Source organism: Lampris incognitus, chromosome 4, assembly GCF_029633865.1.
Source record: "Lampris incognitus isolate fLamInc1 chromosome 4, fLamInc1.hap2, whole genome shotgun sequence".
NCBI lineage: Eukaryota > Metazoa > Chordata > Actinopteri > Lampriformes > Lampridae > Lampris > Lampris incognitus.
In genome coordinates this window covers 46,682,822-46,695,929 of record NC_079214.1, presented here as the reverse complement: position 1 = coordinate 46,695,929, position 13,108 = coordinate 46,682,822, and the positions used below count along the sequence as shown (strand labels likewise).

The 13,108-nt window shown below is 44.2% G+C and overlaps 1 protein-coding gene across 1 annotated transcript in view; it reads right to left on the bottom strand.

Annotated features, from left to right (window-relative positions):
* The window catches only part of LOC130111596 (sodium/potassium/calcium exchanger 1-like), a 33,835-nt gene extending 21,433 nt beyond the window's left edge, over nucleotides 1–12,402 (bottom strand). The window contains exons 1-3 of the mRNA XM_056278825.1: nucleotides 11,437–12,402; nucleotides 4,878–4,986; nucleotides 2,977–2,991 (exon numbers count right to left, since the gene is read on the bottom strand). Of these exons, the coding sequence (XP_056134800.1) occupies nucleotides 2,977–2,991; nucleotides 4,878–4,986; nucleotides 11,437–12,402 (1,090 nt within the window). The remainder of the gene's footprint in view (nucleotides 1–2,976; nucleotides 2,992–4,877; nucleotides 4,987–11,436) is intronic.
* Nucleotides 12,403–13,108: the final 706 nt, after the last annotated feature.

The window sequence follows — 13,108 nt, the reverse complement described above, 5'->3', positions numbered from 1 at the left end:
ATCATGCTCCGCAGACTAACACTCGCAATAGCCGAACAGGTCATACCAGAGTCACAATGCGGCTTCCGAAAGGATAGAGGGACCATTGACATGATCTTTGTGACACGCCAGCTCCAGGAGAAATGCAGAGAACAGCACAAGGATTTATACATAGCATTCATAGACCTCTCAAAGGCATTTGATACAGTTAACCGGGCCCTGCTGTGGCAAGTCCTGAAGAAATTTGGATGTCCACCCAAGTTTCTTACCATTCTTGGACAGTTTCACTCAGGAATGATGGCCCGAATGGTAGTGGGGAACCGCAGTTCTGAGACCTTTGGTGTGTAGACTGGAGTCAGACAAGGCTGTGTGCTAGCCCCAGTCCTGTTCAATATCTTCTTAGTCTCTGTTACAACACTGCTACGAAGGAGGCTGTAGAAGCAGGCTGGAGTCACCATTGACTTCAGGCTTGATGGTAACCTATTTAACATCAGGAGGTTTCAGGCAACCACCAAGTTGACCTCTGAGACCATTATTGAGCTACAGTATGCCGACGATTGTGCCCTGTTAGCTCACACACCAGAAGCTCTACAAAACACTCTGTCGGCAGTTGTAACTGCATATAGGAGAATGGGACTGGTTATTAACACCCAAAAGACAGAGGTAATCTGTCAGTTGACTGCCGGCCTCCCAAACCACCCAACAACCTTCAAAGCAGAAGGGCAACAACTGGCCACTGTTCCTGCCTTCAAATATCTGGGAAGTATGCTATCCGACACCTGCAAAATAGACGATGAGATTCAGCACCGCCTCAAACAAGCCTCAACATCTTTTGGCCGTCTAAGGAGAAGGGTTTTCCAAAACAGCAACCTCAATCTCCACACTAAAGTGCTTGTTTACAAAGCAGTGTGCATCCCCACACTACTCTATGGATGTGAGGCATGGACCATCTACAGCCACCATCTCAGAAGCCTGGAGGCCTTCCATGTAAAATGTCTCCAGAGGATCCTTGGCATTACTTGGGAGGACAGAGTGCCACACACAGAGGTGTTGGAGCGGGCAGGCAGCTGCAGCGTGGAGTCTACCCTAAAACACCATCAACTCAGGTGGCTTGGGCATGTTATTCGCATGCCCAGCGAACAACTCCCACGAAAAGTCCTTTACGGCCAACTACGCCTTGGTCAACGCACTGCTGGTGGGCAGAAGAAGCGGTTCAAAGACCAAATGAAGACCACACTAAAAAGAAGTCAGATCAACCCCTCTTCTTTGGAGGAACTTGCTTTCTGCCGCACAACCTGGCGCTCTCACATCTCAGAGGGAGTGAAGTACATGGAAAACCAGCGCACACAACACCGTGTAGCAAAGCGTGCAAAGAGGCATGCTCGCAAAGCTACCACTACCCCCTCCAGCACCACTTTCACATGCCCGGTCTGCAACCGCAACTGTGCATCCAGGATCGGACTATTCAGCCACCAAAGGACCCACAAATAGAAGAAGATGGTCATCATCGGGCACGATGGACAACCAGCAAGCAAGCAAGCAAGCAAGCGTGTACGTGCGTGCATGAGTGCATGCATGTGTGTGTGTGTTTTGTTTATTTTGATATTTGCATATTCTGCACTAACACCTGTTGATATGCATATTTATTTTCTGTATTTGCTCTTTTATGATTGAGTTGCAATTGTATTGTTATTTTATGTAGAACCCATTGTGTTGCCCTGTGTATGAAATGTGCTATATAAATAAAGTTTGACTTGACTTTTCTCTCTAATTGTACTTGCCTCACTTTTCTGAGCCATCCCGGTTGCTGCTCCACCCTCCCTGCCGATCCGGGGAGGGCTGCGGACTGCCACATGTCTCCTCCAATACATGTGAAGTCACCAGCCGCTTCTTTTCACCTGACAGTGAGGAGTTTCACCAGGGGGTTGTGGTGTCTGGGAGGATCTCGCTATTCCCCCCAGTTCTCCCTCCCCCCCGAACAGGTGCCCCGACCGACCAGAGGAGGCGCTAGTGCAGCGACCAGGACACATACCCACATCTGGCTTCCCCACCCGCAGACACAGCCAGTTGTGTCTGTACGGACGCCCAGTCAAGCTGAAGGTAACATGGGGATTCAAACTGGCAATCCCCATGTTGGTAGGCAATGGAATAGACCGCTATGCTACCCGGACACCCCATGCAGTAGATTTTGCTATGAAACAGATGTTGTGTGTCCCAGTTTTACTTGTTAATGGCCAAGATTAAAGGGTAGGCTAACTTTTTTTTTAACCTAGATCTGATTAAAACGTTGCCTGGTGTCATTTAGGATCATACAGACAAAGAATTCACTGAATCTTCAATCTGGGCTGAAACATGGCCCAACTGTTCAAGCCTTTAAAAACCTCAAAACATCTCCTTTTCAAAGAAAGCAGGCTCACAGTACAGTCACACATATATCTTTATTCATTTTATGTTCATTCAATTGTGTTTGAAATAGGAGCAAAATCCAAGCTTATTTGGAACTGCTTTTTGCATTTGATGCAGTACAAGAAAGTGTATTTGTAGAATGACAAAATAGTTGTTTCAGTTTATGAAAAACATCGCTTTTTAACAGTTTTTTTAGACATGTTTTTAGACATGTTTGATTACACTGTGAGTGTCCCATTTTCTAAAAGATGTATCATGGACTGTGTTGAAACTCAAAAAGAAGATTCAGCAAAGTGGTGACATTCCCATGACTGAAGTGATCAGTTAAGTTTTGTCTGTAAATGGTAAATGTTGAATGAACTGCATTTACTATGTAGTGCTTTTCTAGTCTACCGGCCACTCAAAGAACTTTACAGTGTATGCCTCACATTCACCTGTTCACACACACATTCATACACTGATGGTGGAGGCTGCCATGCAAGGAGCCGACCTGTTCATCAGGAGCAGTTAGGGGTTCAGTGTCTTGCTCAAGGACACTTTGACATGCCGGGAGAGCCGGGAGTCAAACCAGCGACCTTCCCATTACTAGACGACCCATTCTACCTCCTGAACCATTACGCCCTGTGCGATTCTAAATGATACCTGACAACATTTCGAGGTCTGGTTTCAAACCAGTTGCACCTATCCATCAAGAAAAACAGGGAATTAATGTGCAGACACTCTCTAATCAATAGAGAAGGACCTCTCTGCCTGTTACAAAATAATTGATAAACTTGTCATAGTTCCAATTCTGAATTTTGAGCCATACTGATTAGTACAACAGAGATCGTTTAACAGGGGAAAGGAATTATCTTTGAGATTCAGCCACAACAGCAACAAATCAAAGAAGAGAAGACAATGAAATTCAATGAGCAAGCTAGCAGAGACAACCACGTTTAGCGACATCTGCCATTTTGGAACAAACTGAGTAGATATCAGTTGTGATCGCTACACCGTTTGCTGAGGATTGTGTGTGGGGTGTCAAGCAACAACAGAAGTGCTTAGGCGTTCCGACTCCTGTGTTTTTGAATGCAGATATCAAGATAAGGGGCGGGGGACTGTTTCAATCGGCAACCTCTGCTGATTTTTACTGGTCGTCAGTGATGTAGTGGTAAATGACAAGGTGGGTACTGGGTAGACTAGGATCTTTCTTCAGTGATCATCATTGACCAACCAACGACCAATATGGGCAATATATTGTTTAATGAAGATCAATGTCAGCCCTAAAAATGGTAGGTAAACTATAGTCTGCAAATAGAATGCTGTGTAAACGGCATTGACGTAGGTGCATTTACCCTCCACTACATCTCTGCTAGCCGTATTATGCCTTAGGAAAAATTATGACCCATAGAGCCTTTACACTTAATCCCGGCCTTCACCCATGTGCTTCTATCAAAAAAAAAAACGGCTTCATAATATGAAACTGTTTCAACTTTATGTTAACGTTCTGAGAGCCACAGCGCCTGCGGGTGTTAAAGCACAGAAGACCAGAGGTCACATTGTTCGGTCAATGTGAAGACGACTTGCTGGTCTAGCACCCACACTAGCACTACAGAGATAAAGGGATTGGTCTAACAGTGGGTTGGCTCTTATCCAGCTTTTATTAGCCTGTATTGAAAAGCTGCTTAAGGATCAACTGTGGCCGAGTACTGCTTCTTGGAAGACCAAACGAGACATGCATGTTAGGTTAATAATGTCTGTGCCCCCTGACCGGGGCATGGCAAGAAGAGCTGGAGTGGGTCCCCGGGCGCTGCTCCTAGCTACATGGCAGCCCACTGCTCCCAGTCTGTGTGTTTTGGGATGGGTTGCATGCAGAGGATGAATTTGCACGCAAGGATTAAAAAATTATATCTTCTTTTCCTGGCTAGCAAAAGAACACATTGAAGGTCACTACGGTACAGTACAGTATGGGGAGTTATGAGTACGTACAGTACAGAGAGATAGGACAACATGCTGACTCACTGACAGCAGGGAGAATAATACTAAAGTCACCCCCTCCAATAACAAATGTACAGGGTACACTTCAATGGTATACTTGCTTTTACACTAATATCAATATGCATCATTCACCAACTCCAATTTATAATGTCTTATTTGACCATATATGGGCTCATTTAAAATAAAAAGCCAATAATTTTTCTCCTTCTGCAATGTAGGATTTTCATAAAACAAATTAAGAATTCGTAATAGTGAAAAAATCGCCCAATACATGTCATCTTTGTCCACAGCGGGATAAAGACACCAATAATATAACTTTCCTTTCTTGTATAGGGTAAAAATGACTTGCACTCACATCAGTAAGTGATATCTTGTGAGCCTAGCAGTGATCTAAACCATGGAGCAGTGCTGATAACCATAATCTCACAAGCCATCAGGCTGTTTGCAGCAAAACCAGGGCAGATGTGTTGAACATGTGGCCGAGCAGGACGTCAGGGCCGTTGTTTGGCCTTTACCTTCTCCCAGTGGGTCCAGGGTGTGGATCATCAGCTGGAAGATGGTGCTCCTCAGGGAGGTGTTGTGGAGCGAGGCGGAGCTGCCCCCTCGCTGCAAGGTGGGACGGACCTACAGATGGACGTACACACTGATAATAAGATCAAGCACAACCCTCACCAAGGACACTAGAGACTAGAGATCAGATCTGGTTGGGGATTTTAACTCAACTTGTGAGATTCTTTGAGTTCTGACTGCCCATTCTATTAAACGCTTTCTCTCAGAAACATATTTGTCAGACCATAACAATGTATACCAAACTACCACCAGTCAAAGAGTAGCATTGTTTGTCATACGGCTTTTTTTCATACCCTCAGTCTTGCTCTGTCTTCTTGGGGCTCTGATGGTTGTTTGGTTTTTGGAGGGCTGCTCTGTGCTGGTTCTGGTTCTGTTGCAGCTTTAGCTTCAGTTTTAGGTGCAGGAGGAGGAAGAGGTGGAGGTTGTTCACTTTCCTACAAGTTAAACAGTATTTCAGAAACACAGCAATACTTCCAGTTCAGTGTGTGTGTGTGTGTGTGTGTGTGTGTGTGTGTGTGTGTGTGTGTGTGTGTGTGTGTTTGTATTTATACATGTTCAAATGAGATGGCCAGAATTTTCCAAAATCGATTGCGTTGCTTCAAAAAAGTTTTCACATATGAAACTAGAAGTCATTGTGGAGTTTTGGCAAGATGATTAGCTACCTTGCAGCATTTGTCTACACAGTGAAAACAGTTTAAATAATGCATCTCTTACTTTTATCAGGTAATAATTCGGTTACACTTTATTTTAGGGGGTCGGAGGGTGGTAATTATCACGTAATTTCTTAGAAATAAGGTTGAAATTACCTTGTAATTTCCTAGTAATAAGGTGGTAGTTTTTACAGGTAATTCTACAGCTAACCCTAACCGTAGCCCTAACCCTAACTGTAACCCTAACCCTAACCCACATTACAAACTTATTTCTAAGAAATTACATGATAATTGCCGCCTTATTACTAGGAAATTACTAGGTAATTTCCGACCCCCTAAAATAAAATGTAACCGAAGAAAATCCATAATGTGTTTGCTGATACCCACATTTCTTACAGGTCCTACAGATACCTGTTGTAGCTTCAGTATACAACCAAGCAAAATAATGACATGTCTTTATAGAGAACATTACTTGTATATTGAAAGTGAAAACATTTCAACAGCAAATCAAATCATTTTGAGCCAGAAAACAATATTTTGTTTGCCTGCATGTCTGACATATTGAAATAAGCATGGCCTGGGCTTCTAATAGTTTACATAAATGCCAATATCATGAAGTGACACCAAATGCTTTCTCATTTTCATAGTTTTTGCCATAGTACATGTTGGCTATGATGTCATTTTACTCACCAGCTTCATTTTTAAGATTTTGGAAATGGGACCAGTGCTTGACACAACTTTATATATTTTTATATATTTATATATTTTTTAATTGTGGAGGGGAGCACATTTGTTGTGATTGGGGTGATGTTGGATTTTGGTTAAATAGTGTAGTGTGTGGAGTAACCCAGCCACTGAGGATGCACAAGCCAGTGCATCCTTAGTGCCGGTCCCAAGCCCGGACAAATGGGGAGGGTTGCATCAGGAAGGGCATCCGGCGTAAAATCTTTGCCAAATCAAATATGCGGATCATAAATAAGACTTACATACCGGACCGGTCGAGGCCTGGGTTACCAACGACCGCCACCGGTACTGTTAACCAGCAGGGTGTCGGTGGAAACTATGCTACTGTTGGGCGAAGGAGAAGGAGAGGGGGAAAGCATGTCCAGAGGCAGCTAGAGAGGAGGAAGGGTAGGCATGTGGAGGTGAGAGTTGGAACTTTGAATGTTGGCACTATGACTGGTAAAGGGAGAGAGCTGGCTGACATGATGGAAAGAAGAAAGGTAGGCATACTGTGTGTGCAAGAGACCAGGTGGAAGGGGAGTAAGGCCAGGAGTATCGGAGGTGGGTTCAAACTCTTCTACCATGGTGTGAATGGGAGGAGTAATGGGGTAGGGGTAATTCTGAAGGAAGAGTATGTCAAGAGCGTGCTGGAGGTGAAGAGAGCGTCAGACAGAGTGATGAGTATGAAGCTGGAAATTGAAGGTTTATTGCTGAATGTTATCAGCGCATATGCCCCGCAAGTTGGGTGTGAGATGGATGAAAAAGAAGAATTCTGGAGTGAGTTGGACGACATGGTGGGGAGGGTACCCAAGGAGGAGAGAGTGGTGATTGGAGCGGACTTCAATGGACATGTTGGTGAAGGGAACAGAGGTGATGAGGAGGTGATGGGAAGGTATGGAGTCAAGAAGAGAAATGTGGAAGGACAGATGGTGGTCGATTTTGCGAAAAGGATGGAAATGACTGTGGTGAATACATATTTCAAGAAGAGGGAGGAACACAGGGTGACATACAAGAGTGGAGGAAAGTGCACACAGGTGGACTATATCTTATGTAGAAGGCACCATCTAAAAGGGATTGGAGACTGCAAGGTGGTGACAGGGGAGAGCGTAGCTAGGCAGCATCGGATGGTGGTCTGTAGGATGACTTTGGAGACCAAGAAGAGGAAGTGAGTGAAGACACAGCCGAAGATCAAATGGTGGAAGTTGAAGAAGGAAGACTGTTGTGTGGAGTTCAGGCAGGAGTTAAGACAGGCACTGGGTGGTAGTGAAGAGTTGCCAGATGGCTGGACAACCACTGCAGAAATAGTGAGGGAGACAGCTAGGAAGGTACTTGGTGTGTCATCAGGACAGAGGAAGGAAGACGAGGAGACTTGGTGGTGGAATGAGGAAGTACAGCAAATTTACAGAGGAAAAGGTTGGCAAAGAAGAAGTGGGATAGTACGAGAGATGAAGAAAGTAGACAGGAGTACAAGGAGATGCAGCGTAAAGCAAAGAGAGAGGTGGCAAAGGCAAAGGAAAAGGCGTATGGTGAGTTGTATGACAGATTAGACACTAAGGAAGGAGAAAAGGACTTGTGCCGATTGGCTAGACAGAGGGACCAAACTGCAAAGGATGTGCAGCAAGTTAGGGCGATCAAGGATAGAGATGGAAATGTGCTGACAAGCGAGGAGAGTGTGCTAAGAAGGTGGAAGGAATACTTTGAGGGGCTGATGAATGAAGAAAATGAGAGAGAGAGAAGGTTGGATGATGTAGGGCTAGTGAATCAGGAAGTTCAGCGGATTAGCAAGGAGGAAGTGAGGGCAGCTATGAAGAGGATGAAGAGTGGAAAGGCAGTTGGTCCTGATGACATACCTGTGGAGGCATGGAGATGTTTAGGAGAGATGGCAGTGGAGTTTCTAACTAGATTGTTTAACACAATCCTGGAAAGTGAGAGGATGCCTGAGGAGTGGAGAAGAAGCATACTGGTACCGATTTTCAAGAACAAGGGCGATGTGCAGAACTGTAACAACTACAGAGGTATAAAGTTGATCAGCCACAGCATGAAGATTTGGGAAAGAGTAATAGAAGCTAGGTTAAGAGGAGAGGTGACGATCAGCGAGCAGCAGTATGGTTTCATGCCACGAAAGAGCACCACAGATGCGATGTTTGCTTTGAGAATGTTGATTGAGAAGTATAGAGAAGGCCAGAAAGAGTTGCATTGTGTCTTTGTAGATTTAGAGAAAGCTTATGACAGAATGCCGAGAGAGGAGGTGTGGTATTGTATGAGGAAGTCAGGAGTTGCAGAGAAGTATGTAGGAGTGGTGCAGGATACGCATGAGGGAAGTGTGACAATGGTGAGGTGTGCGGTTGGAATGACAGATGGGTGCAAGGTGGAGGTGGGATTACATCAAGGATCGGCTCTTAGCCCTTTCTTGTTTGCAATGGTGATGGACAGGTTGACGGACAAGATCAGGCAGGAGTCTCCATGGACGATGATGTTTGCGGATGACATTGTGATCTGTAGCGAGAGTAGGGTGCAGGTTGAGGAGAGCCTGGAGAGGTGGAGGTATGCACTGGAGAGAAGAGGAATGAAAGTCAGTAGGAGCAAGACAGAATACCTATGCGTGAATGAGAGAGAGGACAGTGGAATGGTCAGGATGCAAGGAGTGGAGTTGACAAAGGCATTTGAGTTTAAATACTTGGGGTCAACTGTCCAAAGTAATGGGGAGTGCAGTAGAGAGGTGAAAAAGAGAGTGCAGGCAGGTTGGAGTGGGTGGAGAAGTGTGTCAGGAGTGATTTGCGACAGAAGGGTATCAGCAAGAGTTAAAGGGAAAGTTTACAAGATGGTTGTGAGACCAGCTATGTTATATGGTTTGGAGACAGTGGCACTGACGAAAAGACAGGAGGTGGAGCTGGAGGTGGCAGAGTTGAAGATGCTAAGATTTTCACTGGGAGTAACGAAGAAGGACAGGATTAGGAACGATTATATTAGAGGGACCGCTCAGGTTGGACGGTTTGGAGACAAAGCAAGAGAGGCAAGATTGAGATGGCTTGGACATGTGTGGAGGAGAGATGCTGAGTATATTGGGAGAAGGATGCTGAATATGGAGCTGCCAGGGAAGAGGAGAAGAGGAAGGCCAAAGAGGAGGTTTATGGATGTGGTGAGGGAAGACATGCAGGTGGCTGGTGTGACAGAGGAAGACGCAGAAGACAGGAAGAAATGGAAACGGATGATCCGCTGTGGCGACCCCTAACGGGAGCAGCCGAAAGTAGTAGTAGTAGATTTAAGAAAGTGTTACAATGTCTGCTAAAAAAAGGTGAAGAATTTAGTTTGTAGTACCAGTTGTGAAGAAACGGACTGAATCCCTTCAGTCAGCTATGTTGAAATTAGGCTCTTGAAAAAAAAGTGTTATGGAAAATAATGAAGCCAATAAAGACACATATTTCATTATTCTCTTGACATGTATCATGATTTTACTCTTGAAATTATATATGTGTATGTATATATATTTTTCCACATTCTACATCCCTGGTTGAATGAGTGTATGTTACCAAGTTTGTAAATAAAGTTTAAAAGGAAGACAAAAAAAAGACACAACTTTATAACAATGTCTTATGGGGCATCTGAACACACACACACACACACACACACACACACACACACACACACACACACACACACACACACACACACACAAACAAACCTAGTGCCTCAGTTAGACTGTGGACGTGATTTGTCATCATGTATGATTTTTTGACTGGGTTGGCAATGGCTGGTTCATCCATGGTTACTACTACTTACAGTAAACAGTAAACATATAGGCTGGTCATTCCTGCAAGTTGAACCAGGAAGTAGCTTAGCAATACCATTCTTGATGATATCGGACATTTCAGGTTGTAACTTTTAACTTGCACTATCCTTTCACCTCCAAACATGTGGTTTGAATAATTGTGTTTAATTGTACTTGTTGAAACATTCGTGTACCATTGCCCTATGTTGTTATAAAGCTGTGTCTAGCGGTTGCACAATTCATAATCTCCAAAAATGCATGGCGGCGAGTAAAATGATATTATAACTGATATGCAAGATGGAAATTTTTTTTTTGGGAAAATAGGTTGTAAAAAAAAAACACAAAAAAACAACAGAATTTTCCTTTAAGCCAAACTTATTTACAAATGATGGCTTTAAAAGACAATTTTTCAGTGTAAATCTTAGCAAGGCCTTGTTAAAAAGTGAATGAGAATATGTCAAGTCACAAACTCAGTATTTTTGCTATTATTGTTTCCTTTTACGCCTGAGGCCATAATGAGGCCACTCAGGGAGTCATGTGCTCACTTATCATTTGTGTTGCCATTAGCATTGATGTTGGTTTCAAGACTAGGAAGTCCATGTTACAAGTGAGGAAGCCAAGATGCATTAAATGGATTTGAAGGGCCCTTGTGCTGCTGGTACAATGCACGGCCACTTGATCTAAGGCCGCCTGTTTAATGTGCAGCCACGTCTGTGAACATGAGCTATGTGCATGAGTACTTCATCCTAATTGCACCAGGGAGTTGGTGGCAATACTCTGAATGCTGGATTTATCATGTCATTATACATGAAACCATTGATGTTTATCAATTGGAGAGGGTGAATGGCATGCAGGTTGTCAAGGCAATCAAGCTCATGGTTCAGTATCAGAAACATAAAACTTATGTTTTGTGCCGTGTCCTAAGGTTGTTATGGAGATGGGGTGGTGTTTACGTTACATAATGGCTCATCATCATTACGCTGTATCTGACACCTGGATCCTTGTGTTCTCCAGCATCAAAGGACTCCATTCTAACACAGCCTCTCACCTGCTCAAGGGTTTGCATAGACATGTCATTGTCCCTGTGTCTGTGTCTGTGTGTTTGAGCTGTTGACAGCCCATGCTACAATTAGTGAAGGATAGATTATGGTTTTTACACAGCAATAATGAAAAAACGAATCTAGTTTCCGTCTGCATTGTGAACCCAATTATTTTGTCTGTATCCTAACACTGTTATGTCTGGTTTTAGGTGCATTAGCTATTGGTGGTTGTTGCTTAGTGCTGTGAAAAGTAGATAAGACATTTTCAAATGACATGCTTGATTTTTCACATAGTTGAGTTTCTGAAGGCCACACCACTGACCCTTTCTGGCTCGTCCGTGGTCCAAACCTTGACGATACTCATGTGCTTGTTGATCTGGGTCTTGACAAAATGCTCGATCTGGATGTTGAACTTCATGAAGCCCACATAGAAAATGTATCCCATCAACAGCATGATGCTCTCCCACCACAGGATGGTATTGTCCAGGAAGAAGACAATGAGCATAATCAGATCCACGATGTAGAAGGAAACATCCCGGAAGAGCGGCCACCATGTCAGGTGGAGGATCTCCCTGGAGAATATGGCACACATGCCGATGACAAACAGGATGTTGAAGACTGCTGAGCCCACAATGGTGCCGATGCCCACATTGCTATGAGATATGAACACCCCAATCAAGGAGGTAAAGAGCTCAGGGGCAGAGCCTCCTGCTGCCATGAAGGTTGCCCCTGCAACGTCATCGGAGATCTCCAACTTGTTGGTGATGACACCAAGGGCAGGAACGAAGAACTCGTCACAAACAATAGCCAGCGAGACAAACATGTAGGCCATGCCAATAACATGAAGGAACACCCAGCCTTGTCTGCGCTGTTCCACGGAGAACAGGTCCTCGGGGTACTCATTCTTCCGATGTGGGGTGAAGATGGTGGGGGGTTGAGGAGCGGTTGTTGGTGGGCGCTCAGTAGGGTGAGGCTTGGGAGGCTCTGGCTCCACATAAATACACTGTTCGATATCTGTTCTATTGACGATTATCACTAGAGGATCTTGGGTGCTCTCAGGTGGAAAAATTTCCTCTTCTGTTTTATTTGGTGCTATCGCCTCTCTTACATGGACCTTTAGAACGGCATCACCCTCACCTGATCCAGGAAATTCCCTCGTCTGGATGGAGCTGTGTGGTTCTGAGAGCCTGGATTTGAGAGTCACCATGTAGATGGAACATAAAACTAACCCTGAGATAAAGAAGAGGATGCGACTCGGCCGTAGTCTCTTCCTCTGAGGCAGATGCATGTTCATGGTCCTGGTGGTCTGGTGGGCTCCAAACATAAACTATGTCAGATGCATTGTAATGTACCAATAGTTCTAGCACCTATATTAGTCAGGAAAACACAGCTGGTAGAGATGCTAGATAGATATCCACAGTGTGGTTCATCCTCAACAGTTGGCATCGAAGGCTATTGTTCCAGCTTTAACCTGTCAAGAGAATAAAAACAGGATGTAGGGCTGAAAAGTTTCAACAAAATTGATTAATGGCAAATAATGCCACAAGAATGACTGCCCCTCATAACATGACTTTATCTTGGATGTCAGAGACTGATATAGAAGGGGAAAGGGGAGGAGGGGATGCTGGGGATACAGACAGCCACCTGTTACTATGGCTACATAATCATAGAGGCTTTGGGGTTTTGAAAACACATTGTGGAGAAAACGCGATATACTGCACCAATACAAAACACTGATCGACCTCTAGCCAAATGAAACAAATCACAACACTTAATACTGATAATTATGATCATAATAATCAATTTTGTCCGCTTGACACTACAGGGCACCAGGAACGAACGTGATTGACATAGGCAACTTTAAATAACCGCGATTTAATGGGGGGGGGGGGGGGGTTGTGACAAAATCTGCGGATTTGATAAAACCAACGAATAAAAAAAAGGGGTTGGTTTTTTTAACTCGGAAGAAATAATTTATTCTGGAATAGTTGGGG